Source organism: Copadichromis virginalis, linkage group LG3 (genome assembly GCF_057382275.1).
Source record: "Copadichromis virginalis isolate Kocher_CV1m ecotype Utaka linkage group LG3, C_Virginalis_male_GT1.1, whole genome shotgun sequence".
In the NCBI taxonomy this organism is placed as follows: Eukaryota; Metazoa; Chordata; class Actinopteri; order Cichliformes; family Cichlidae; genus Copadichromis; species Copadichromis virginalis.
This window is the reverse complement of record NC_140620.1, coordinates 6208553-6236059: the sequence shown is the minus strand read 5'-3', so window position 1 is coordinate 6236059 and position 27507 is coordinate 6208553. Positions and strand designations below refer to the sequence as shown.

The following is a 27507-nucleotide window of genomic DNA, read 5'->3' as shown; positions in this document are numbered from 1 at the left end:
AACCATTTAAGAACCATAATTTTTCTGACTGTGTATTCAAATCTATTGAGTGATGTTTGAAAGTCTTTCCAGGTGAGTTTGATCCAGGAGGGTCTGAAACCAGAGTCAGACAGAGACTGTGCAGAGACTGTAGAAGGACAGAGCAGCAGCAGAGCAGTCCAGATACACTGATGATCCTCTGTCAGATCCAGAGGGACACACAGGGATGATGCTGGACTCTACATTGTGTCTGACAGTGGAGCTGTTCTCAGAGCAGTTTACTCTGCAGCACTGACAGTCATCTGCACTTCTTCTCATTCCTCTGTCAGTCACTGCTGGATGAAGCTCTCCTCTCCACCTCCTAGTAACATGGCCCAGTCAGAGCGTCTCTACACACAAGCTGCTCCTGCTTCAACCTCTCTGGATCATCAGGACACAGCTGCTCCTCTCTCAGCACACACACCGTCCTGTTTACCATCACCAGCTCCACCTGCAGAAAGAAGAAGGAAGAGCAGAGGAGATAAACGAGTGTTTCCAGAGACTCTTCATCAGCTGTCAGTCAGTGATGCAGCACATCCAGTATAAAGAGCAGCAGGGACTTCAGTGCTGGGACTGTACTAGGACTCATTGTTGCTTCACTTTTTCTAATCTTTGGATTTTTATTGAAGTTGATGAAAATGTTTTTTTTCCCTCCTAGTTTGAGTTTGGACTTTCATTCATTAGAAGAACCTTGGTGTGTCCACTCTGAGCTCTGTAGGAACCCCAACAACAAGCCCAACAATCCAGATGGACGGTTCCAGCTGTTAACTGGAGGAATTCCATCCAAACATCTGCTCTCACTAAATTCTTCCTCACCTACAGACTGTGTTCTTCACTGCTTTAAACTTGGAAATGAATGCAGTCATTGGTCTGCGTGCTGCTTTGTTCAGAGAGCTGATTGGCTGTTGACAGTGTTTGATCAGAGCGTGTCAGCCGTTACTATGGTGACCATAAAGGTGACAAAAAGGCAGAAAAAGGAAGTGTTTTTTTTCAAATCCTGAAGCCTGACACCATTCTCCTCTCACAGCTTCACTGAGAAGCTGCAGCTTTACAGGAAACACTGGGTCTTTGTTTCATACTGACTGTGTTTAGTACAATACTGCTGACAGCACCACCCACTCACTCCATCACTCTACTGACCTCAGAGTCTCCAGTCTGTAGTCTGGACTCTGCTGAAGATCAGACAGCTGCTTCACATCTGGATCCTTCAGGTTGTTCCAGCTCAGGTCCAGCTGTCTCAGATGGGAGGGGTTGGACTTCAGCGCTGCTGCCAGATAATCACAGCTGATCTCTGACAAACCACAGCGTCCCAATCTGTATAAAGAATGAAAGATGTAAGTTTATTAGACAAAGTGTGAGCTTGAAATCATTCAGTGTTTCATCATCTGTTCAGAGCTGAAGAAGGTTCAGAATATAGAAGTTTAGAAAATGGAAACTCCAAACAGCTGAAACAGGAAGCAGCTTCAAACAGGAAACTGTGCAGAGTTTCAGACTATATGTCCTGATGCAGCCAGTTGGATTTTGGAGATTTGAATCTCTGTTCTGTGACTAAGTCCTTGAATCATTTCTTCCAGTTGGTCCAACAAGACAGACTAAGTATTGGACATGTGTTGTGGCTCCATTAGGGGAGCTTCTAAATGTGATGTGATGGCCCCTCTGGGTCTGTCAGGTCACAGGACTGAACAGAGCTCAAACTGGGCACACAGTTGTTCCAGTCTGGACCAAAGACTCTATACTGGGACTGAGGGACTGCTTTGACTGCACCCACTGGGACTTTTTAAAGGCTCATGTTCTCACTTAGATCATCGATATCTACTTACATTTCTTTCTGGGAAAAATGGGGATTACTTTGAAAACAGGAAGTATTTTCCCCAATAAGCAGCCCTGGATTAGTAAATCACTCCAACATGTTCTCAGGCAGAAGAAGCTGTCTTGTTATGAGGGAGAGAAGAAAAAGATTGAGGCACAGAAACTTGTTGAAAGAGAGATAAAGCAGCTAAAATCAGGTGTAAAAGTAAAGCAGGATGAGCTGAATAAAGAACACTCAAGACTGGCTTGGAAAGGAATGAAGTCCATGGTGGGGATGCAGGACAAGGAGCAAAGATGAATGTGATGCTGAATCAGCAGAAGACTTGGACTCATTTGATTCCAGCTTTGATATCATTGATTTCAATGAAGAGCTTTGTGATTGTAGCAAAGGGCTGGTAGCTCTGAGAGTCCCACTGATGAGGTGTTTGTGTGGAAATCTCTTAGTGGGATCAAAGAAAGAAAAAGCCCTGGTCCTGATGCTGTGGGAGGGAAATGATTGAAGTGTGCTGTGAGGAACTGACTGGGAGATTTTCACACATTTTCCAGTCCTCCTTGGAACAACAGGAAGTTCCCAGCATATGGAAACAAAGGTTAAGTGTCCTATGGCACTCAGTGATGATGGTGCTGTGGCCCCACCACCTCCACCTCTTTGTAAAGGAACTAACTGTAATCTGAAGCTTCAAATGGAACTAAGACTTCCTCCACTAGGTGGCAGTGTCTGATGAGAAAGTGTTAGTGGAGCTGGCCTGGAGTCAGAAACAGGAAGATGCAGGATTCGGGCTGAAATGGGGAAAAGTGGTTAGCACTAGTGCCTTAAAGCAAGAAGGTTGTAGGTTGAAGCTTGTTGGCCTTTCTGTGGAGGTTGGATGTTCTCCCACAGTCCAATGAAATGCTGCTTAGGTTCATTGGTGCTTCTAAATTGGCTGTAGGTGTGGATGTGAGAGAGTGCTTCTCTGTCTCTCTCTGTTGGCCCTGTGATGGACTGCTTACCTGTGCAGCTGGACCACGCCTCTTCCCTATGACAGCTAGGGCACAGGCTGCAGCCCTGTGAGCCTAAGCTGAATAAACAGTTAGCAAAAATGATCCATAGATGGCCTGAAATCCCCCAGTTAGCAGTTTGGTAGATAGCTATGACATGCTAATCCCATCCAGCAGCTGTATTCTACCTGTAAGCTGATCCCTGCTGAGCCAAAGCACTTTTTCATATACAAATTACAACCTTTAATAGAAACCTATTGGTCAGCATCTTATTAGCCTGCTGTTAGCTTCATTCCACAGAAAACTGAGAGAAACTAACAGAGTTGATAAAGAATAAAGAGAAATGTGCTGATTTAAAGCCTTTGAAGTGCTTCAGATGATCTCTGTCCACTTCTGTCCACTCATTCATTCATGTAAGCTTTCTAATGCAGCTTTGATCTTCACAGTCTGCTTCATGAAACTCATTCTAACCCTGAATGTCAGAGTGTTCCTCCTTCTCTTTCCCATCATTCATGCTGGCAGTGGAGGAGATTTGGATGTTGGACTGTGTTTTGGATGATGTGTGTATGTTTGTGTTGGACTGCTGTCTGTAAAGCAAACGCACATTTTGCTTTGGATTTCAGTGTCAGAGAGACTTTAAGGTGGAATGAAGAGTTGGAGAGTTTCAAAGTGAATTATCCAGTGGAGGATTTTTCTTCTTCTTTGAAGGTTTGAAATGTGAACATTGTTCTGCTGCAGTCAATGGACTAAACCAGAGAAGAAGAAAACAGACTTTACCATGAAGATCCTCAGTGTGGATCAGTATAATATCAGCCTGATGTCTGCAGTTTAGTGTCAGCACAACTTTCACATCATATTCATCTCAGCACAACTAAAACATGCTGACTGACCTCAGAGTTTCAAGTCCACATCCTGGACTCTCCAGGAAACCACACAGATGCTTCACTCCTGAATCCTGCAGCTTGTTGTTGTAGCTCATGTCCAGCTCTCTCAGATGGGAGGGGTTGGACTTCAGTGCTGCTGCCAGATAATCACAGCTGATCTCTGACAAACCACAGCCCCACAATCTGTATAAGGAATGAAAGATGTAAGTTTATTAGACAAAGTGTGAGCTTGAAATCATTCAGTGTTTCATCATCTGTTCAGAGCTGAAGAAGGTTCAGAATGTAGAAGTTTAGAAAATGGAAACTCCAAACAGCTGAAGCCAACAGGAAGCAGCTTCAAACAAACACAACAAGAGAAAAAACTCTGAATGTTTCACATTAAAGTCGTACATTTATCATAAAAACAGGACAAAGACTTGAAAAAGTCGTGTTTTTCCTTCCAGGAACCACAAGGCTTCACTTTTAAAGGTGAAGTGTGAAAGAAATGGACATATTTGAAGTCCAAAACCTTTTTCCAGTCACATTATTAAAGCAGACAAACTACAAGCTCATTTTCATTCCAACAAGTCATCTTCTGACCTGGACTAACAACACTGGTCTCTAAGTGCAGCTGGCTGTGAGACCAGTGCTCAGGGAGCGTCTACAAAGTGCAACACTGAAAGAACATCACACACTCATTTGCTTCCATCATCCAACCTGAAGAGGAAACAGAGACGCCTCCCCTTCAAAGTAAAAGCTGCTCCTTTTGGACACAGTATCAAAGAAAGTCTACAGTATAACATAGAAAAGACAGAACAAAGTTTTGGTTGTTTTTAAATTGTGCAGAAATGAAACTACACTAAGCTCAATTATGTGACAGACATTTCATCCCTTGTTAGTTTGGCCTCATCCTGGGCCGGATTATCCAGCACACACTCTGACCACAGGCCCAGGGGCCACGCGCAGCTGGGCTCCATCCAAGAGACAGGAAACAAACCAACACAATAATAAAAAGCACCATGTGATCTTCTTACATCTTCAAGACAAACATAGTAAAAACATGAGCATATTTGTTTCCTGATAAAATGATGTGACAGGTAGAACAGAGTAAAGTGGTGGTGTTACAGCCTTTCTCCCCTCTGCTGCCGAGGCTGTTAGTCTCTCCCAAACTCAGCTACAGGACTTCCAAATGAATGAAAGCAGCAGAAGTGGCTTTACAAATGAAAGAGGAAGAGGAGAAGAAGAGGAGAGGGAGGCCACCCTGACCATCACTCCAGCTGAAAACATCACACTTCCATTAAAGTTGGTGAGGAAATGTTGAGCAGGATGAGCTGCTGGCTAATCTGGAGGCTGTAGCAGCAGCTCACAGTCACAGTGGATTTCCACTCATGAAAAAGCTCTGGCTGCTTCATTTCTCATCTCATATCAGAGACTTTAATGCTTCACTGAAGCTGTACTGTGATGCTTCCATATCCCAGTGAGGCCTCCATAATGATTTCAGCTGTTCTGTACACACACTGTGTGCCCTGTATGGCTCAAAGTCTCTGCAGCCTGTTTTTATCTGCTATCATCAGATCTTCATCATCCTCATTCACATCCCTCACACACTCTACAGCCTCATCAGCACTGACTTCATCTTCACTGACTGATGGAGCACAACATGAACCTGTGGAGGCTGAAACACTGTCCTGTCAAACATCTCCCCATCACCACTCCACTTCTGTCAGCCTTTAAATGAACCCTGCTCAAGTCTGTCACTTCTGTTTGGAGCCAAAAGGAAAAACTGTTGTTCAGTCGTTTGGAAAGACAACATTTCTGAAAGCACTCAAACTTCTTCACATTTGTCTTCAGACACATCCTGAACATTTAGGAACTAAAGAAAGTTTCAAACATCAATCAAAGACCTGAAATATAGAAAAACAACAACAGCCGCAGTCAGTGAACTCACCTCAGAGTCTCCAGTCGACAGTTTGGACTCTCCAGTCCAGCACACAGAAGCTTTATCCCTGAATCCTGCAGGTTGTAGTTTCTACTCATGTCCAGCTCTGTCAGATGGGAGGGGTTGGACTTCAGAGCTGAGGCCACAACTTCACAGTGAGACTCTGAGAGTCCACACCGAGTCAGTCTGTGATGATAGAAAATATAAAATGTTGTGGTATACACCAGGCACAAACACACGCACACGCAGGTATGTACTGCCAATTTCCACATTTATTGACGTTTGTGTTTTGACAGCTGAATCGGTCGCACAGCCTGACAGCTCACGAGTCCAGCTGATCTCCCTCTGGCCGCTCCTCCCCGTCTCACTATAAACACAGCGGAGGGAGACCATCATCAGTACATAAACACCATCAGCTGTTCTTACCGGCCTCGCAGCGCCGCCCTGTTGAGCCTTCTGCTCCACTCCTTCCCTGCAGCTGCGCCCGGGGCCACGCCTCCGCCACACACCCCCACCTCAATTGGCACCTCAGGCCCCAACTCATCTCTCTCCTTCACCAAGCTCACCAGAGAAGCGGTTTCGACCTCTCGCCACTGTTTGAGGAGATTGAGGTGATAAATCTGCGTGGCTCCTCCCCTGTCCGACCGAGCGACCTCATAGTCCACGTCCCCGACTCGCCGTGTGACCACAAAGGGTCCTTGCCACTTGGCGAGCAACTTTGAGCTGGAGGAAGGGAGTAACACAAGCACCTTATCTCCCGGTGAAAATTGCCTGAGCCTAGCCCCTCTGTCATACAGGCGTTGCTGACGCTGCTGAGCCTGGAGCAAATTCTCCCGTGACAACCTCCCCAAAGTGTGGAGTTTTGCTCTCAGGTCCAACACGTACTGAATCTCATTTTTGGCGGGGCTCGGACCGTCCTCCCAGCTTTCTTTAATCAGGTCGAGCACCCCACGTGGCTTCCTGCCGAACAGCAGTTCAAAGGGAGAAAATCCCGTGGAGGCCTGGGGCACCTCCCGCACTGCGAATAACAGAGGGTTTAGCCAGTGATCCCAATTGCGTTCATCCTCGTTAATGAACTTCCGAATCATGGACTTTAAGGTCTTATTCAGCCACTCCACCAGCCCGTCAGTCTGAGGGTGGTAGACGCTGGTCCGAATAGATTTAATGCCCAGTAATTCGTACAGTTCCCGCAGTGTACGAGACATAAACGACGTGCCCTGGTCAGTCAGTATCTCTTTCGGGATTCCGACTCGGGAGGTGACCTGGAACAGTGCCTGCGCCACACTCTTTGCAGAGATCTGCTTCCGGGTACCGCGTTGCGTAATCCACCAGGACTAACACAAAGCGGTAACCGCATGCACTCCGGTGAAACGGCCCGATGAGGTCCATGCCGATGCGCTCAAACGGGACCTCAATGAGGGGGAGAGGGCGCAGAGGCGCTCTCGGTATGGCCGGCTGGTTAACAAGTTGGCAGTCCGGGCAGGACGCGCACCAACGGCGCACATCCGCTCGGATGCCCGGCCAATAAAATCGGGCCGTTATTCGCTACAGAGTTTTCTCGTAGCCCATATGCCCTGCCATGGGGTTATAGTGGGCCGCCTGGAAAAGTGTTTCCCGGCGGCCCTGCGGCACCAACAACTGGGTGTGTGTTTCCTCTGTCTGAGTGTCACGACTCACTCGATATAATCGGTCATTTAATATGACGAAACGCGGGTAGGTCTGCGCGGCCTCAGGGCGCACCACGTGACCATCAATAGCCATCACTTGGTCAAAGGCTGAGCGTAGGGTGCCGTCACGAGACTGCTCCAGTGGGAAATCACCCATGGGGGACACTTCCGGGGCCGGCGGGAGGTCCCGTGAGGGACCCGCCGGCTCCTCCCCCCCGGAGTCGTGTCGGACGACCCCGCGTCACCGCTGAAAGCCGCGCACACGCTACACCCCGCTTCCGGTCGTGATCGCACCCCCGCGTACTGCCCCAGTAGCTGATGAAACCCCGGCCAATTGGTACCCAGAATCAGGGGGTGCGACAGGCGTGGGCTAACCGCCGCCGTTACCCTATGCTGATGAAACCCCGGCCAATTGGTACCCAGAATCAGGGGGTGCGACAGGCGCGGGCTAACCGCCGCCGTTACCCTATGTGTATGGCCCTTGTATTTTAACAGCAATTCAATTCAATTCAATTTCAATTCAATTCAATTTTATTTATATAGCGCCAAATCACAACAAAAGTCGCCTCAAGGCGCTTCATAGATACAGAGAAAAACCCAACAATCATATGACCCCCTATGAGCAAGCACTTTGGCGACAGTGGGAAGGAAAAACTCCCTTTTAACAGGAAGAAACCTCCGGCAGAACCAGGCTCAGGGAGGGGCGGCCATCTGCTGCGACCGGTTGGGGTGAGAGAAGGAAGACAGGATAAAGACATGCTGTGGAAGAGAGACAGAGGTTAATAACAGATATGATTCAATGCAGAGAGGTCTATTAATACATAGTGAGTGAGAAAGGTGACTGGAAAGGAAAAACTCAATGCATCATGGGAATCCCCCGGCAGCCTACATCTATTGCAGCATAACAAAGGGAGGATTCAGGGTCACCTGGTCCAGCCCTAACTATATGCTTTAGAAAAAAAGGAAAGTTTTAAGCCTAATCTTAAAAGTAGAGATAGTGTCTGTCTCCCGAATCCAAACTGGAAGCTGGTTCCACAGAAGAGGGGCCTGAAAACTGAAGGCTCTCCCTCCCATTCTACTTTTAAATACTCTAGGAACAACAAGTAGGCCTGCAGAGCGAGAGCGGAGCGCTCTAATAGGGTGATATGGTACTACAAGGTCATTAAGATAAGATGGGGCCTGATTATTTAAGACCTTGTATGTGAGGAGCAGGATTTTGAATTCAATTCTGGATTTAACAGGAAGCCAATGAAGGGAAGCCAAAACAGGAGAAATATGCTCTCTCTTTCTAGTCCCTGTCAGGACTCTTGCTGCAGCATTTTGGATTAGCTGAAGGCTTTTCAGTGAGTTTTTTGGACATCCTGATAATAATGAATTACAGTAGTCCAGCCTGGAAGTAATAAATGCATGAACTAGTTTTTCAGCGTCACTCTGAGACAGGATATTTCTAATTTTAGAGATGTTGCGCAAATGGAAGAAAGCAGTCTTACATATTTGTTTAATATGTGCGTTGAAGGACATGTCCTGGTCAAAAATGACTCCAAGGTTCCTCACCGCGTTACTGGAGGCCAAGGTAATGCCATCCAGAGTAAGAATCTGATTAGATACCATATTTCTAAGATTTTCAGGGCCGAGTACAATAACCTCAGTTTTATCTGAATTAAGAAGCAGAAAGTTAGCGGCCATCCAGGTCTTTATGTCTTTAAGACATTCCTGCAGTTTAACTAATTGGTGTGCGTTATCTGGCTTCATGGACAGATAGAGCTGGGTGTCATCTGCATAGCAGTGAAAATGTATGCTATGTCTTCTAATGATACTGCCTAAGGGAAGCATGTATAATGTAAACAGAATTGGTCCTAGCACTGAACCCTGTGGAACTCCATAATTAACCTCAGTGTGTGAAGAGGACTCTCCATTTACATGCACGAATTGGAGTCTATTAGATAGATATGATACAAACCACTGCAGCGCAGTACTTGTAATACCTACAGCATGTTCTAATCGCTCTAATAGGATATTATGATCAACAGTATCGAACGCTGCACTGAGGTCTAGCAGGACAAGCACAGAGATGAGTCCACTGTCAGAGGCCATAAGAAGATCATTTGTAACCTTCACTAAAGCTGTTTCTGTGCTGTGCTGAGCTCTGAAACCTGACTGAAACTCTTCAAATAAACCATTCCTCTGCAGATGATCTGTTAGCTGTTTGACAACTACTCTTTCAAGGATTTTTGATATGAAAGGAAGGTTGGAGATTGGCCTATAATTAGCTAAGACTGCTGGGTCTAGAGATGGCTTTTTGAGTAAAGGTTTAACTACAGCCAGCTTGAAGGCCTGTGGTACATAGCCGATTATTAGAGATAGGTTGATCATATTTAAGATCGAAGAATTAATTAATGGCAGGACTTCTTTGAGCAGTTTTGTAGGAATGGGGTCTAAAAGACACGTTGCTGGTTTGGAGGAAGTAATTATTGAAGTTAACTCAGAAAGATCAATTGGAGAAAAAGAGTCTAACTTAATATCAATGGTACTAAGAGTAGCTGTAGATAATATTACATCTGTGGGATGATTATTGGTAATTTTTTCTCTAATGATAAAAATTTTATTTGTGAAGAAGTTCATGAAGTCATTACTAGTTAACGTTAAAGGGATGGTTGGCTCAAAAGAGCTCTGACTTTTTGTCAGCCTGGCTACAGTGCTGAAGAGAAACCTGGGGTTGTTCTTATTTTCTTCAATCAGTGATGAATAGTAAGATGTTCTGGCTTTGCGGAGGGCTTTCTTATAAAGCAGCAAACTATTTCTCCAGGCTGAATGATGATCCTCTAGATTTGTGACACGCCATTTCCTCTCCAGATTACGAGTCATCTGCTTTAGGGTACGTGTTTCAGAATTATACCACGGAGTCAGGTACTTCTGATTTGAGGCCTTAGTTTTCACAGGAGCTACAGTATCCAGAGTCGTACGTAGTGAGGAGGTGAAATTATTAACAAGATAATCGACCTCTGTTGGGGTAGCGTTCAGATAGCTGCTTTGCTCTGTGTTGGTACAGGGCATTGGAGATGATAACAGTGGGTGGATTATATTCTTAAACTTAGTTACAGTGCTTTCAGAAAGACATCTACTTTGATAAAGTCTACTCTTCACCGCTGTGTAATCAATTATTGTAAAAGTAAATGTTATCAGGAAATGATCAGACAGGAGAGGGTTTTCAGGAAACACTGTTAAATGTTCAGGTTCGATGCCATATGTTAAAACAAGATCTAGAGTGTGATTAAAGTGGTGGGTGGGTTCTTTTACATTTTGAGAGAAACCAATTGAGTCTAATAACAGATTAAATGCCATGTTGAGGCTGTCATTTTTAGCATCTACATGGATGTTAAAATCACCCACAATAATTATTTTATCTGAGCTCAGAACTAAATTAGATATAAAGTCTGAGAAATCAGACAGAAACTCTGTGTAAGGCCCAGGTGGACGATAGATGATAACAAGTAAGACTGGTTTCTGAGTTTCACAGCTGGGGTGGACAATGTTAAGCATCAGGCTTTCAAATGAATTAAAAGTCTGTCTTGGTCTTTCATTAATTAATAGGCTGGTGTGAAAAATTGCTGCCACACCGCCTCCTCGGCCTGTGCTTCGAGATTTCTGGTAGTTAGAATGGCTCGGGGGTGTTGATTCATTTAAACTAACATAATCATCCTGCTGCAACCAGGTTTCTGTAAGGCAGAGTAAATCAATTTGTTGATCAATTATTAAGTCGTGTACTAACAGAGACTTGGAGGAGAGAGACCTAATATTTAATAATCCACATTTCACTGTTTTACTCTTTGGTTCAGATGTGGATACTGTATTGTTCTTTCTTTGTGATTGTTTATGTTTAAGTTGTTTGTTGCTGGTTTTTAGTTTGTTTTTTGTCTTTTTGGAAGCTGACACAGTCTCTATGGAGATGGGTTTTTGGGGGGGTAGCAGGAGGAGAGAAGCTGCAGAGAAGCGTGTAAGACTGCAACTCTGCTTCCTGGTCCCAACTCTGGATAGTCATATTTTGGGGGGTTTAATAAATTTGTCCATATTTCTAGAAATGAGAGCTGCTCCATCCAAAGTGGGATGGATGCCGTCTCTCCTAACAAGACCAGGTTTCCTCCAGAAGGTTTGCCAATTATCTATGAAGCCCACATCGTTTCTGGGACACCACTCAGACAGCCAGCAATTTAAGGAGAACATGCGGCTAAACATGTCACTCCTGGTCTGATTGGGGAGGGGACCAGAGAAAACTACAGAGTCCGACATTGTTTTGGCAAAGTTGCACACCGATTCAATATTGATTTTAGTGACCTCCGATTGGCGTAACCGGGTGTCATTACTGCCGACGTGAATTATGATCTTACTGAATTTACGTTTACCCTTAGCCAGCAGTTTTAAATTTCCTTCAATGTCGCCTGCTCTGGCCCCTGGAAGACAATTGACTATGGTTGCCGGTGTCTCTAGCTTCACATGTCTGAGAACAGAATCGCCAATTACCAGAGTTTGACCCCCGGCGGGTGTGTCGCCGAGTGGGGAAAAACGGTTAGACACATGAACGGGTTGGTGGTGTACCTGGGGCTTCTGTTTAGGACTATGCTTCCTCCTCACCGTGACCCAGCCGCCCTGATTCCCCAGCTGCTTGGGACCTGCCGGGGAACAGCTAGCGGGGCCTACGCTATTTTCGGCTGCACCAGCTACAGGGGCCTGGCTAGCTGCGGGTGAATGAAGGGTGCGAAGCCGAGTCTCCAATTCAGTAATCCTGGCCTCCAGCGCTGCAAATATGCTACATTTGTTACAGATATCATTACTGCTAAAGGAGGCCGAGGAGTAACTAAACATCTGACACAATGAGCAAGAAAGTGCAGGAGGGACAGGTGAAGTAGCCATGGTGCTAATGAGTCGGCTACGAGCTAAGCTAGGCTAGCGAGACAGTACAGAGACAGTGAGTGAATACTTTGGCTATAAATTAGGTAGTGAGTACACAGAAAGTGTGCTTCGGAGGAAGCACGTGAAGATTATACTATGAAAGAAGAATGTATTTAAAAGTTGTTAATTAAATCGCTAAGCAAATAAGCTACTCAGAAACACCACTGTGTTTGAGCAGGAACAGGAAGTGATACTCTACCACAGAGCGAGCGAACACCAAGTGACAGCGCCACCAAGAGTCAGGAAACAGCAGCGGCACTATGGGGTACCGGTGCACATCACCATGAACACACCTCACCTCCACCCATTCTGCCTCCAATAATGCCCCGGGGCGAACCAAGCCTTGGTGCACGAGGGTCTGTGTGCAGCCCGTGTCCACCAACGCCTGGCGTATACCCCCTCGAGTCCTTACCGGAATACTGTATGTCCCTCCTGGACCGGGGGAGGGTGCTGGGGCGCCAGCAACGCGAAACACCTGCCCCACTTCCATAAGCGGACAATCCCTCCTCAGGTGTCCCGGCTGCCCGCACTTCCAACACTCCGGCCCCGGCGTCTGTGCTGCCCTCCGTGGCTCGGGGGCGGCTCCACTCGGCTCGGCTCCCCTGGACGGCACCAACGCCGCGAAAGGGTTAGTGGGGCTCAGCGCCGGCAGCCGCTCTGCCTGCCCTGGTGCCGGCACACGGCGCCTCGGGGCCGGCACTGGGGCCTGTTTGTTCGGCCTCCGTCCGGCGTCCCCGGGCTCCCCTGCTCCAGCGGCAAGGTGGTCCTCCGCCAGCGTCACCGCTACCTCCAAGCTTGCGGGCCGGTGGCACCGGACCCATCTCGCCGTCTCCGCTGGCAATCCCTCCGTGAACTGCTCCAGCACCACCTTGTCAACCAGCTTCGTCTCGCCCTCCGATGCTCCCGGCTGCAGCCAGCGCACCTCCGCGTCGCGCAGCTGCCGGGCCCAGGCGAATGGTCGGTCCGTTGTAGCCAGCCGACAGGCCCGGAACCGCCGGCGATGGTCTTCGGCGGTGAGCCCCAGCCTGTCCACCACCGCCCGGCTCACATCCGGGAAGCTGCTCCTCGACGCCGGAGGCAGACTCAGGGCCGCTGTTTGTGCCTCCCCAGACAGCAGGGGGAGCAGCCGCGGAGCCCACTCCTCCTGCGGCCATTGGCAAGCCTCCGCCGTGGCACGGAAGGTCTCCAAAAAAACCTGTGGGTCGTCCCCGTCCCCCATCCGGGGCACCGCCACCGACAGTGGCGAGGGCTTCGGCGTGGCAGCGGCCCCGACCAGCCGCTCCAGAACTTGCGTCTGTCGGTCCATCTGCTCCCGCAGCGCGGCCAGGTGGGCACGCTGGTCGGCCGCCTGATCCCGGCTCATCGTCGCCATCTCCGCTAGCATCTGCGCCAAGAATTGCAGAGGCTGGGCGGGTGGCGCGGCCTGTGGGTCGGACATTCCCCCACCGGCACCTTCCTGGGTTTCGGCACCACTTGTGGTATACACCAGGCACAAACACACGCACACGCAGGTATGTACTGCCAATTTCCACATTTATTGACGTTTGTGTTTTGACAGCTGAATCGGTCGCACAGCCTGACAGCTCACGAGTCCAGCTGATCTCCCTCTGGCCGCTCCTCCCCGTCTCACTATAAACACAGCGGAGGGAGACCATCATCAGTACATAAACACCATCAGCTGTTCTTACCGGCCTCGCAGCGCCGCCCTGTTGAGCCTTCTGCTCCACTCCTCCCCTGCAGCTGCGCCCGGGGCCACGCCTCCGCCACAAATGTGTTATTATAAAAGCAGAAAATCTGCATTATAAACACAGACTGAATGTATATGAAGACAAAACAGAGTGAGGTCATAATCTGATGAATCTGCTCTTCACATCTGTGCTTCAGCTCCTCTTACTGTGTTTGACATGACACAACGATTGAGTCTCTCTCAGACCTGCAGACTTTTAATGAGAATCTTTGTTTGGCTTTAATCTGCAGATGAAGGAGGAAGATGGTGTCACATTTAGGCTTCCATAATGTCCACAGTCTGTCACTGAGATCTGATCCAGAGTCAGAGTGAAGACACACATTTGGACTGTTTCCTGTTTTGACTCCAGAACATTTTGAATGAGTTCAGCTCAGTGAAGAGTTCCAGCTGGAAAGATGATCTCTGTTTGAGAAATGTGGATTATTAAATATTAGGTCTCTCTCCTCCAAGTCTCTGTTAGTACATGACTTAATAATTGATCAACAAATTGATTTACTCTGCCTTACAGAAACCTGGTTGCAGCAGGATGATTATGTTAGTTTAAATGAATCAACACCCCCGAGCCATTCTAACTACCAGAAATCTCGAAGCACAGGCCGAGGGGGCGGTGTGGCAGCAATTTTTCACACCAGCCTATTAATTAATGAAAGACCAAGACAGACTTTTAATTCATTCGAAAGCCTGATGCTTAACATTGTCCACCCCAGCTGTGAAACTCAGAAACCAGTCTTACTTGTTATCATCTATCGTCCACCTGGGCCTTACACAGAGTTTCTGTCTGATTTCTCAGACTTTATATCTAATTTAGTTCTGAGCTCAGATAAAATAATTATTGTGGGTGATTTTAACATCCATGTAGATGCTAAAAATGACAGCCTCAAAATGGCATTTAATCTGTTATTAGACTCAATTGGTTTCTCTCAAACTGTAAAAGAACCCACCCACCACTTTAATCACACTCTAGATCTTGTTTTAACATATGGCATCGAACCTGAACATTTAACAGTGTTTCCTGAAAACCCTCTCCTGTCTGATCATTTCCTGATAACATTTACTTTTACAATAATTGATTACACAGCGGTGAAGAGTAGACTTTATCAAAGTAGATGTCTTTCTGAAAGCACTGTAACTAAGTTTAAGAATATAATCCACCCACTGTTATCATCTCCAATGCCCTGTACCAACACAGAGCAGAGCACCTATCTGAACGCTACCCCAACAGAGGTCGATTATCTTGTTAATAATTTCACCTCCTCACTACGTACGACTCTGGATACTGTAGCTCCTGTGAAAACTAAGGCCTCAAATCAGAAGTACCTGACTCCGTGGTATAATTCTCAAACATGTACCCTAAAGCAGATGACTCGTAATCTGGAGAGGAAATGGCGTGTCACAAATCTAGAGGATCATCATTTAGCCTGGAGAAATAGTTTGCTGCTTTATAAGAAAGCCCTCCGCAAAGCCAGAACATCTTACTATTCATCACTGATTGAAGAAAATAAGAACAACCCCAGGTTTCTCTTCAGCACTATAGCCAGGCTGACAAAAAGTCAGAGCTCTTTTGAGCCAACCATCCCTTTAACGTTAACTAGTAATGACTTCATGAACTTCTTCACAAATAAAATTTTTATCATTAGAGAAAAAAATTACCAATAATCATCCCACAGATGTAATATTATCTACAGTTACTCTTAGTACCATTGATGTTAAGTTAGACTCTTTTTCTCCAATTGATCTTTCTGAGTTAACTTCAATAATTACTTCCTCCAAACCATCAGCGTGTCTTTTAGACCACATTCCTACAAAACTGCTCAAAGAAGTCCTGCCATTAATTAATTCTTCGATCTTAAATATGATCAACCTATCTCTAATAATCGGCTATGTACCACAGGCCTTCAAGCTGGCTGTAGTTAAACCTTTACTCAAAAAGCCATCTCTAGACCCAGCAGTCTTAGCTAATTATAGGCCAATCTCCAACCTTCCTTTCATATCAAAAATCCTTGAAAGAGTAGTTGTCAAACAGCTAACAGATCATCTGCAGAGGAATGGTTTATTTGAAGAGTTTCAGTCAGGTTTCAGAGCTCAGCACAGCACAGAAACAGCTTTAGTGAAGGTTACAAATGATCTTCTTATGGCCTCTGACAGTGGACTCATCTCTGTGCTTGTCCTGCTAGACCTCAGTGCAGCGTTCGATACTGTTGACCATAATATCCTATTAGAGCGATTAGAACATGCTGTAGATATTACAAGTACTGTGCTGCAGTGGTTTGTATCATAAATATCTAATAGACTCCAATTCGTGCATGTAAATGGAGGTTAATTATGGAGTTCCACAGGGTTCAGTGCTAGGACCAATTCTGTTTACATTATACATGCTTCCCTTAGGCAGTATCATTAGAAGACATAGCATACATTTTCACTGCTATGCAGATGACACCCAGCTCTATCTGTCCATGAAGCCAGATAACACACACCAATTAGTTAAACTGCAGGAATGTCTTAAAGACATAAAGACCTGGATGGCCGCTAACTTTCTGCTTCTTAATTCAGATAAAACTGAGGTTATTGTACTCGGCCCTGAAAATCTTAGAAATATGGTATCTAACCAGATTCTTACTCTGGATGGCATTACCTTGGCCTCCAGTAACGCGGTGAGGAACCTTGGAGTCACTTTTGACCAGGACATGTCCTTCAACGCACATATTAAACAAATATGTAAGACTGCTTTCTTCCATTTGCGCAACATCTCTAAAATTAGAAATATCCTGTCTCAGAGTGACACTGAAAAACTAGTTCATGCATTTATTACTTCCAGGCTGGACCTGTCAGCCGGTGATCAGCTGTGATCAGCTGATCACGGGGCCGGGGTTAAAAGAGAGACGCCACCCACCTTTTCGCCGCTCAGACATCATTCTCTTCGTGTCAGGAGCTCCGAAACTCTGCCGACGTCAGTCTCCGCCTGATTCAGCAACCGTGAGTGTTTTTCCCTTCAATCCTTTTTCTCTTCCCGGCTCCGCTCGCTCTCTGTCTGTAACGACAGTTCCGAAGCCACGCTTCGTGCACTGATCGTTACTAGAATAACTGCGTGTCTGCTCCAAACCCACCGCTAGCCTTAGCCGCGCTTGGGTCTAGTCAGCACGCTACACAGGCACGCCGAGCTACTGTGTGTAGCTCGCCCCGCCGTGACAGGATGTCTGAGCCTGCTATAGACCCAGCGGAATTCGAACGGCTGAAAGCCGAAGTTCTATATCTTCGCGGTGTGGTAGATCAGATGTGCACAAAAGTGGAGTCCCTCACCGAAACTGTCCTCCAACTTTCCACTTCCGTCACCTCGCTGCAACGTCAGCCGGCGCCGGTGAGCGCGGAACCCCGGATTGGACTACCAGACAAGTGGAACGGAGTTGATGGCCGGCCTGATGGTTTGCTTGCCACTTTAGACATGCTGTTCGAGTGTCAGCCCACTAAATACGCCACCGCCCGTGCTAAGGTTGCACTGCTAACCTCTCTCTTGTCTGGCCAGGCTCAGGAATGGGCCGCGGCTCTCTACTACAATAAATCGGCAGCTTGCAATGACTATGCCCTGTTTGTGGAGGAATTAAAAAAGACATTTGTCCCCCCGAGCAGCGAAGTGGAAGTGGAGTCACAGCTGCTTCATCTACGCCAGGGCAGCCGACCCGTCTGTCACTTTGCCTCTCAATTCCGCACCCTGGCCGCTAAACTACAGTGGGGAGACGCTTCTCTGCGCTCTATTTTTCTGGAGGGACTGGCTGACTACATCCGAGACGAGATGACCGGCCGTGAGGCCCCTAAAACTCTGGATGAGGCCGTGGACCTCGCGCTGAAGATTGACCAACGAGTGATGTCGCGGCCTCGCCATACCCCTCGGGCCTTCAAACCCTTCCAGCCTCAGAGGACCACGTCTTCGCGACCTGCTCCCCCCTCTGATGGAGCCACGGCTAGCCCAAGCAGCACATCCAGCGAGGAGCCCATGCAGCTGGGTGGACTCCCCAAAGAGGAGAAAGAGAGACGCTGGCGTGAGGGCCTCTGCGCCTACTGTGGATCAGCTCGACACCGTCGTCCCCAGTGCCCGCTACGGCCGGGAAACGACGACGCCAGGTAGACTGCGGGGGTGTCCCACCTGGCCCTTCCCTCTCCTCTGACCCCTCTCGTTTTCTGTTACCGGTAACATTTCACCTGAAACACCAACGGCTCTCATCTGAAGCCCTCCTGGACACCGGAGCCGCTGAGAACTTCATCGATCAAAAACTAGCCTCTCGGCTTCGCATTCCGTTGACGTCCGTCGACCGATTCCTCCTGGTGACCTCAGTAGACGGGCGACCACTCCAACCCTACCCGATCCAGTTCCAGACCCAGCCAGTCCGCATGTCTGTCGGGGATCATCAGGAGGAGATCCGGTTTTTAGTAGTCTCGGCCACTTCCTCTCCTCTCATCCTCGGATACCCCTGGTTCCGTCAACATGACCCCCACGTCTCCTGGTCTTCCTGCCAGATCCTGGACTGGGGTCCCCAGTGTTCACGCCGCTGCTTTCTCTTCCGGACTGGAAAGGACTCAAAGTCAGAAGAGGCGTCACCCCCGGAGTCCATCGATCTGGATAAGATCCCTCCGGCTTACCATGACCTGTCTGAGGTCTTCAGTAAGAGGCGAGCCTCTGCTCTCCCTCCTCATCGCTCCTACGACATGGCCATCGAGCTCCTCCCGGGAGCGGTCCCTCCTCGTGGTCGCCTGTTCTCGCTGTCACCCGCAGAGAACAAAGCCATGGAGGAGTACGTCGCTGAGGCTCTCCAACAGGGCTTTATTCGCCCTTCTACCTCCCCTGCAGCTGCGGGATTCCTCTTTGTCAAGAAGAAAGACGGCGGGCTTCGCCCCTGTATAGACTACCGGGGCTTGAATAAAATCACTGTTAAGAACCGCCATCCTCTTCCTCTGCTATCCACCGCACTCGATTCCCTCTCCCAGGCCTGCATCTTCACCAAACTAGACCTACGCAGCGCCTACAATTTGGTGCGGATTAGGGAAGGGGACGAATGGAAGACGGCCTTCATCACCCCTAACGGGCACTGGGAGTATCTGGTGATGCCCTTCGGCCTCTGCAACAGCCCTGCTGTCTTCCAACACCTGATCAACGATGTCTTGCGGGACATGCTGGGCCGGTGGGTGTTTGCTTATCTGGATGACATCTTGATCTACTCCCGCACCGAAGTGGACCATATTCGCCATGTGTGGGCCGTGCTGAGCAGGCTGCTCGAGTACCAGCTGTTCTGCAAACTGGAAAAGTGTGCCTTCCATCAGCGGTCCACCACCTTCCTGGGCTTCACCATCTCCTCCAATGGCCTGACCATGGACCCGCAAAAGGTCCAAGCCGTGACCCAGTGGCCTCAGCCTTCCAGCCTTAAGCAGCTACAGAGCTTCCTGGGCTTTGCCAACTTCTATCGGCGCTTTATCCGCAATTTCACCGCCATTGTCGCCCCACTGACATCCCTCACCAAACCAGCTAACCTGCCCAAGCCCTTCTGCCTCCCCCCTGGTGCGAAAGAGGCATTCCGAGACCTTATCCGCCGGTTTGCTACGGCTCCCGTCCTGCTCCACCCTGATCCTGCCGGAGATTTTGTGGTGGAGGTGGATGCCTCCGATGTTGGCGCTGGCGCCGTCCTCTCTCAACACGGCCCGGATGGGAAACTTCACCCGTGCTGCTATTTCTCGAGGAAATTCTCTGACACGCAGCGACGGTATGGTGTCGGCGACCGAGAACTCCTGGCCATCAAGTGGGCCTTGGAAGAGTGGCGGCATTGGCTCCTGGGAGCAAAAGAACCGTTTCTGGTCTGGACTGATCATCAGAACCTGATCCATATTCGTTCTGCCAAGCAGCTCAACCCAAGGCAGGCCCGTTGGGCCTTATTCTTCGAACCTTACAACTTCCACCTCGCCTACCGCCCTGGCTCCAAGAACACCAAGGCAGACGCTCTCTCCAGGCAGTTCGCCCAGGACGGCCTCACATCAGACCCTGGACCTATCCTACCATCTCATTGTTTCGCTGCCCCCCTTCGGTGGCCCTTGGAGGACTCTATCCGGGATGCCCTGACCGCCGAACCGCCTCCGCCTGACACCCCGGCTGGGAGGCTCTATGTACCATCCCGGTGCCGTCAGGAGGCCTTGCTCTGGGCTCACTCCTCCCCGCTCTCTGGTCACCCAGGGCCCGACAGGACCCTCCAGCTCCTCCGTCGTGCCTTCTGGTGGCCCTCCATGACGCGGGACGTCCGTGACTTTGTTTCCGCCTGTGACACCTGTGCTCGGGCCAAGTCCTCCTCCCAGCCGTCCGCTGGCGACCTTCGCCCTCTCCCTGTGCCGAGACGTCCCTGGTCCCATGTCGGCCTTGACTTTGTTACCGGCTTCCCATCTGTGGACGGTCTTGACACCATCCTCACCTTTGTGGACCGGTTTTCTAAGGCGGTGCACCTGGTCGCCCTGGCCGGCCTCCCCTCCGCCAAACGGACGGCCGAGCTCCTCCTGGACCATGTCGTCCGGCTTCACGGATTCCCCAAGGACATAGTCTCCGATCGGGGGCCCCAGTTCACCGCCAGGTTCTGGAAAGCCTTTTGCCGCCTGATTGGAGCGTCTCCCAGCCTCTCGTCCGGTTATCACCCTCAGACCAATGGGCAGGTTGAACGGACCAATCAACAGTTGGGGCGCTTCTTACGGTGCTTCGTCTCCGCCCAACCGTCGCTTTGGCCTCGTTACCTGGTGTGGGCTGAGTTGTCTCATAACCTTCACGTCTCTTCTGCCACCGGTCTCTCGCCCTTTGAGGTCTGTCATGGTTTTCATCCTCCTATCTTCAGCCATCAGGAAGCGGGGGTCGACGTGCCTGCTGCTGAACGGATGGTCCGCCGCTGTCGTCAGGCCTGGATCAAGGCGCGGGCTGCCATTACCCGGGCCAACGCTCTGTACACCCGGCAGCATCGTCGCCGCCACCGCCCGGGTCACCCCTTCCAGCCGGGGGACCGCGTCTGGCTCTCCACAAGGCACCTGCGGCTGCGCGGTGAGTCCAAAAAGCTCACTCCCCGGTTCGTCGGCCCGTACGAAGTCACTGCCCGGCTCAACCCCGTGGCTTACCGTCTCCGGCTTCCACCCGCCATGAAGGTCCATCCGGTTTTCCACGTCTCGCAGCTCAAGCGGCGCGTCACTTCCTCGCTAGCGCCCCCCTCCCGGGCCCCGCCCCCGCCCAGGATCGTCGATGGGGGTGCTGTCTACACTGTCCGACGGATCTTGGACTCCCGTCCCCGGGGCAGGGGGGTCCAGTATTTGGTGGACTGGGCTGGCTACGGCCCTGATGAGCGCTCCTCAATCCGAGATGGATCCTTCCCTCATCTCGGATTTCCGTCGCCGCCGGGTGCCGGTCCTCGGAGGGGGGGTCCTGTCAGCCAGTGATCAGCTGTGATCAGCTGATCACGGGGCCGGGGTTAAAAGAGAGACGCCACCCACCTGTTCGCCGCTCAGACATCATTCTCTTCGTGTCAGGAGCTCCGAAACTCTGCCGACGTCAGTCTCCGCCTGATTCAGCAACCGTGAGTGTTTTTCCCTTCAATCCTTTTTCTCTTCCCGGCTCCACTCGCTCTCTGTCTGTAACGACAGTTCCGAAGCCACGCTTCGTGCACTGATCGTTACTAGAATAACTGCGTGTCTGCTCCAAACCCACCGCTAGCCTTAGCCGCGCTTGGGTCTAGTCAGCACGCTACACAGGCACGCCGAGCTACTGTGCGTAGCTCGCCCCGCCGTGACAGGACTACTGTAATTCATTATTATCAGGATGTCCAAAAAACTCACTGAAAAGCCTTCAGCTAATCCAAAATGCTGCAGCAAGAGTCCTGACAGGGACTAGAAAGAGAGAGCATATTTCTCCTGTTCTGGCTTCCCTTCATTGGCTTCCTGTTAAATCCAGAATTGAATTCAAAATCCTGCTCCTCACATACAAGGTCTTAAATAATCAGGCCCCATCTTATCTTAATGACCTTGTAGTACCATATCACCCTATTAGAGTGCTCCGCTCTCACTCTGCAGGCCTACTTGTTGTTCCTAGAGTATTTAAAAGTAGAATGGGAGGGAGAGCCTTCAGTTTTCAGGCCCCTCTTCTGTGGGACCAGCTTCCAGTTTGGATTCGGGAGACAGACACTATCTCTACTTTTAAGATTAGGCTTAAAACTTTCCTTTTTGCTAAAGCATATAGTTAGGGCTGGACCAGGTGACCCTGGATCCTCCCTTAGTTATGCTGCAATAGATGTAGGCTGCCGGGGGATTCCCATGATGCATTGAGTTTTTCCTTTCCAGTCACCTTTCTCACTCACTATGTATTAATAGACCTCTCTGCATTGAATCATATCTGTTATTAACCTCTGTCTCTCTTCCACAGCATGTCTTTATCCTGTCTTCCTTCTCTCACCCCAACCGGTCGCAGCAGATGGCCGCCCCTCCCTGAGCCTGGTTCTGCCGGAGGTTTCTTCCTGTTAAAAGGGAGTTTTTCCTTCCCACTGTTGCCAAAGTGCTTGCTCATAGGGGGTCATATGATTGTTGGGTTTTTCTCTGTATCTATGAAGCGCCTTGAGGCGACTTTTGTTGTGATTTGGCGCTATATAAATAAAATTGAATTGAATTGAATTGAATTGAATTGAATTGAATTGAATTGAATTGAATTGAATTGAATTGAATTGTTTGCTACCTGCTGTCAGGTACGACTGTTCACGTCCACACGCAGGAAAAACCTGCTGACTGTTACCAAATGGAGCAGAAATCTCATCACTGGACAATAATGATGAATGAACTCAGAGCTGCTGATATCAGATCTGATTTCAGGGGAACTAAACACAGAAATGATTGGCCATTATCTGCTGCTGTGTCGCTAGTTGGCAGAAAATGATTTGTATTCCTGCTTAGGGCTTCAGTGTTTATGAGTCCAGATCCAGGTGACAGCAAGTCAAAATGATGTTACCTGTCTGTGTCCAGCAGCAGCCTGTATTCACTTTGAATATTGTTATAACCTGACATGGATCAGTTTGTGTTTGATTGGTTTGTAAATGTCACTGTTTCCATTGGACCTGAGTGACGTACAAAGACAGAGAGGGAGAGAAAGGAGAGAGAGGCTGGAGACAGAAAAGAGAGAGCAAACACAAACAGGTGAGAGTGGACAGGTGACCAAGGTCAGCAACCAATCAGAGAGCTTCTGTTTGACCCACAGTCACTGATGATGACTGCACATAACCAAGCAGTGTGTTACTCTGATATCAAATATGGATCCTGCTCTTATAATAATGATCATCAGATGATATTATTGTGTTATTTTGTAGCTGAATACGATGTTTGTGTGATTATCAGTGAAAGAAGCAGTGAGGAGGATGGAGAGAGAGAGAGGACAGAGGGTGAAGTTAGAAACACTAAAAGGATTTTTCATGGATTTCATGGATGATTTGAGTGATTTCCAGCAGGACACTTAAACATGTCAGTGGACGTCCTAAAGAACATATTGACTGATATGAAACGTGTCATTGAACAGGATTAATATCAGTGGAAACATGGTGGAAACAGCTGTGACTGCATGGATGTGACACACTTCAAATCTGTTCTCCACTCTTGGATTTGGGATCCATGGAGCTGCTGCTGAGTCTGTACAATAAAGGAATGGTGTGGAAGGTTGCAGCGTACGGACACAAACACTTTGTGGTTACAATCTGATTTTATTTTCAACATTAAACTACTAACCTACACTGATCAATGATGTTAATTGTCACATCTGGACTCACCCAGCCTTTCTGCAGTTCCTCACAGCTGAAATCAGTCTCTGTTGTCCCGGCACTGATGTTTTGTACTTCTGCAGGTCCAACTCATCCAGAACCTCCTCCGACATCTGCAGCATGAAGGCCAGAGCTGAGCACTGGATCTCAGAGAGTTCCTTCTCTGATCTGTTCTCTGACTTCAGGAACTCTTGGATCTCCTGAAATAATGAGAGGTGGTTCATCTCCATCAGACAGTGGAAGATGTTGATGCTTCTGTCAGGAGAGATTTCATCACTGTTCATCTCCTCCAGGTTGTTGATGACTCTCTGGATGGTTCCTGGACTGATCTCTGTCTGACCCAGCAGACCTACTAAGAGTCTCTGGTTGGACTCCAGACAGAGGCCATGAAGGAAGCGAACAAACAGGTCCAGGTGGCCATTTTTACTCTGGAGGGATTTCTCCATGGCTCGTTTAAGGAAATCATCCAGAGGGAACTCGTATTGTTTTCCCAAAAAGTTCTTCAGCACCTTTGTCTTCCTGTTGGTGTGACAGGGGAACTTGTAGACAGCAGCCAGAAACTCCTGAATGCTCAGATGAACAAAGCAGTAGACTGGTTTCTGGAAGATCACACACTCTCTTTTGAAGATCTCTGTACAAACTCCTGAGTACACCGAGGCCTCTGTCACATCCAGACCACACTGCTCCAGGTCTTCTTGGTAGAACATGATGCTTCCTTTCTCCAGATGTTCAAACGCCAGCCTCCCCAGCTTCAGAAGAACTTCCCTGTCAGCCTCCGTCAGCTCCTGTGGACTGGTCTCACGTTCCTCATGGTACTTGTTCTTCTTCCTCTTTGTCTGAACCAGCAGGAAGTGTGAGTACATGTCAGTCAGGGTCTTGGGCAGCTCTCCTCTCTGCTCTGTAGTCAACATGTGCTCCAGAACTGTAGCAGTGATCCAGCAGAAGACTGGGATACTACACATGATGTGGAGGCTCCTGGATGTCTTCATGTGGGAGATGATTCTGCTGGACTCTTCATCACTGAATCTCCTCCTGAAGTACTCCTCCTTCTGGGCGTCTGTGAAGCCTCGTACTTCTGTTAGCCTGTCAACACATGTAGGAGGGATCTGATTGGCTGCTGCGGGTCGGGAAGTTATCCAGACGAGAGCCGAGGGAAGCAGATTCCCCTGGATGAGGTTTGTCAGCAGCTGGCTGACTGATGACTTCTGTGTGACATCAGACAGCAGCTTCCTGTTGGTGAAATCCAATGAAAGTCTGCTTTCATCCAGGCCGTCAAAGATGAACAAAAGCTGAGAGACAGCCAGCTTCTCTGCTGTGACCTTCTGTAATGTTGGATGGAAAACATGGAGCAGCTCCAGAAGACTGTACTGCTCATCTCTGATCAGGTTCAGCTCCCTGAATGAAAGCAGAACCACCACACTGACATGTTGGTTCTCCAAGCCCTCTGCCCAGTCCAAAGTGAACTTCTGCACTGAGGAGGTTTTTCCAACACCAGCCACGCCGTTGGTCAGAACCACTCTGATGGGTCTCTGTTGGTCAGGTAAGGCTTTAAAGATGTCCTGGCACCTGATTGGAGCGTCATGGAGGGCGTCCATCTTGGAAGCTGTCTCCAGCTGCCTCACCTCATGTTGGGTATGAACCTCTTCACTCTGTCCCTCTGTGATGTAGAGCTCAGTGTAGATCCTGTTGAGGAGGGTTCTACTTCCTGTTTCATCACTCCCTTCAGTCACACGTTCACATCTCCTCCTCAGACTGATCTTATGTTCATCTAAAACCTCCTGCAGACCAACATCTGCTGAAAGAAAGAAAAACAATGAGACTAAAGAGAAAGAAAACTCTTCAATGTCTGAACAACACAAGAAGTCCAGTTTTCAGAAATGAGTCCATCAGCAGACAGATGTTCAGTCTTACTTTGTACACAGCTGTTCTGACTGGCTGTCTGCAGTCCAGCTCTGCTTCTGGATCTTTCTCCACACTGGGGACAGGAGGAGTCTCCTGATGGAGCAGACTGGTCCCAGTATGAGGAGATGCACTGTCTGCAGAACCAGTGTCCACAGCTGGTAGAGACTGGATCCTTCAGGACGTCCTGACACAAAGCACAGCAGGACAGCTGCTCCTCCTCACAAACACCACTCCTCTTCCTCTTCCTCTCTCTGTGAACACATTTCTTTATCACTAAAAACATTTACTGTCAGTGAAAAACATCCAGATGTGACCAAACTGCAGTTCCTCACAGTTCCTTTGATTTCATCAACACTAATGAGCTGCTCTTCCTGCCTGCCTGTCTCATTAAACACTGAGCGATGAATACAAACTCAACACTTCCTGCAGACTTCCTGACTTCACAATAAAAGCTTTCCATCAGAGAGACACAGTTATGACTTTCACTGTTTTACAGCCGCTGTGTGCAGATTATCTGGGTCAGTTCACTCTGAAGCAGCTTAGAAGTGTCTGTGTAGAGCCGTGGTCTGACACACAGAGACTTCTGATTTTCTCTATTTAAACAAACATGATGAAGATGAGCAGGTTTCTCTTCTAGTATAAACTCTGTGTCTCTCTGGCTGGCTCATGATGGCTTTTCAGGTTTTATGTTTTGCTCTCTCCTGCTATGGTTTTGCCTGCCTGGGTGGAGCTTGTAATGGCCTCTCGCTCTTGGTCCACACAGCTATGATGATTACACCACCTGTTGCTGACTCACCTGGGCTTGCCGGTAACCATTTAACGCTGCGGCATGGAGCAGTTTGTCGCTGGGACATTGACCCTCCTGTGTTCATGATCTCAGTTCTTTGCTAAGAAATCTCTCTCTAAATTCACCAGTTGGGTTAACTTTGTGTATACTTTGAGTAAATATTTCCCTGGACCTGGTTACAGACGCTTACCTGTGACTCCCGTGTGTGGCTGTGTGAGTGCAGAGCAGGACAAGAGTGACTGAAGAGGAGTGAGAGTGGACTCCCTTCCCTCTTTTCCCTGGAGCCCCGGACCCCCTCCCCAACTCACTGTACATATATAGAGCACTGTGGTTCACCCCTTTGGTAAATAACCTGTCACCTTTTTGTTTGTCAGAACTCAGTCTGTGCTTGAGTTCCTCTGTTAGCCATGACATTTTGTTGGTTCTCTCTCTTCAGGTCCCTGTAAGTGTTTGATCTAAAACATTATATTTATTCTGCTTTGATTGTTTTGTGTGCTGAGCGACATTGTTGCATGATCCACTTTTTCTTATCACTCAAATATCCTGATACTTTCAGAAAGTTGGAGAGCTCTCCTGGCTTGCTTAGTCTTTGCTCTGTACTGCAGTACTTGCACTGGTTTCACTGGACAAGTCTGCATGTGAATCTACAACTGATTTGACATTGTGGCACAAACACAGTAAACAAACACTACGAGCACCTTGTTTCATGTGCAGTGGCTTTCTTCTCATTCTGTTACTGAACACTGTATGAAAAGCCTCTCACTGCCAGCATCCTTCCAGCCCCACGACAACAAGACCAACTCACATCTTCACATCTTCATCTTCAATAGGATTGCAGCTCAAACTTGCCCACAGTCCTGCTTCATCACTGCTCACTCCTACCTGTGTTGGTGCTCAGTGGACAGTCATTAGGGTTGCCAACTCCCTGAAAAATAAATAAGGGACACCTCGTGGCCAGGGCCGGGCAACCTAGTTGTCTTCACCCTTCCCAGTGTGGTAGCTCTTGTTTGTGTTTGTGAAATTATTTTTTAACCATTTGACTTGAATTTGATT

General features: G+C 48.6%; 2 protein-coding genes across 2 annotated transcripts; both read right to left on the bottom strand.

The window, feature by feature from the left end:
* LOC146712465 (protein NLRC3-like) lies at positions 1-27261 on the bottom strand. The gene is made up of 6 exons (XM_085442979.1): positions 25677-27261; positions 23775-25560; positions 5617-5793; positions 3696-3872; positions 1159-1332; positions 1-469 (listed from the first exon to the last, which is right to left on the bottom strand). Exons 1-6 carry the CDS (start codon positions 25948-25950, stop codon positions 457-459), a joined length of 2601 nt encoding a protein of 866 aa, XP_085299105.1. The 5' UTR covers positions 25951-27261; the 3' UTR covers positions 1-456.
* LOC146712466 (uncharacterized) lies at positions 6030-13755 on the bottom strand. Its single transcript, XM_085452590.1, has 3 exons — positions 12520-13755; positions 6920-7062; positions 6030-6330 (listed from the first exon to the last, which is right to left on the bottom strand). The coding sequence occupies exons 1-3, from the start codon at positions 13753-13755 to the stop codon at positions 6030-6032; spliced, it is 1680 nt and encodes a 559-aa protein (XP_085308716.1).
* Positions 27262-27507: the final 246 nt, after the last annotated feature.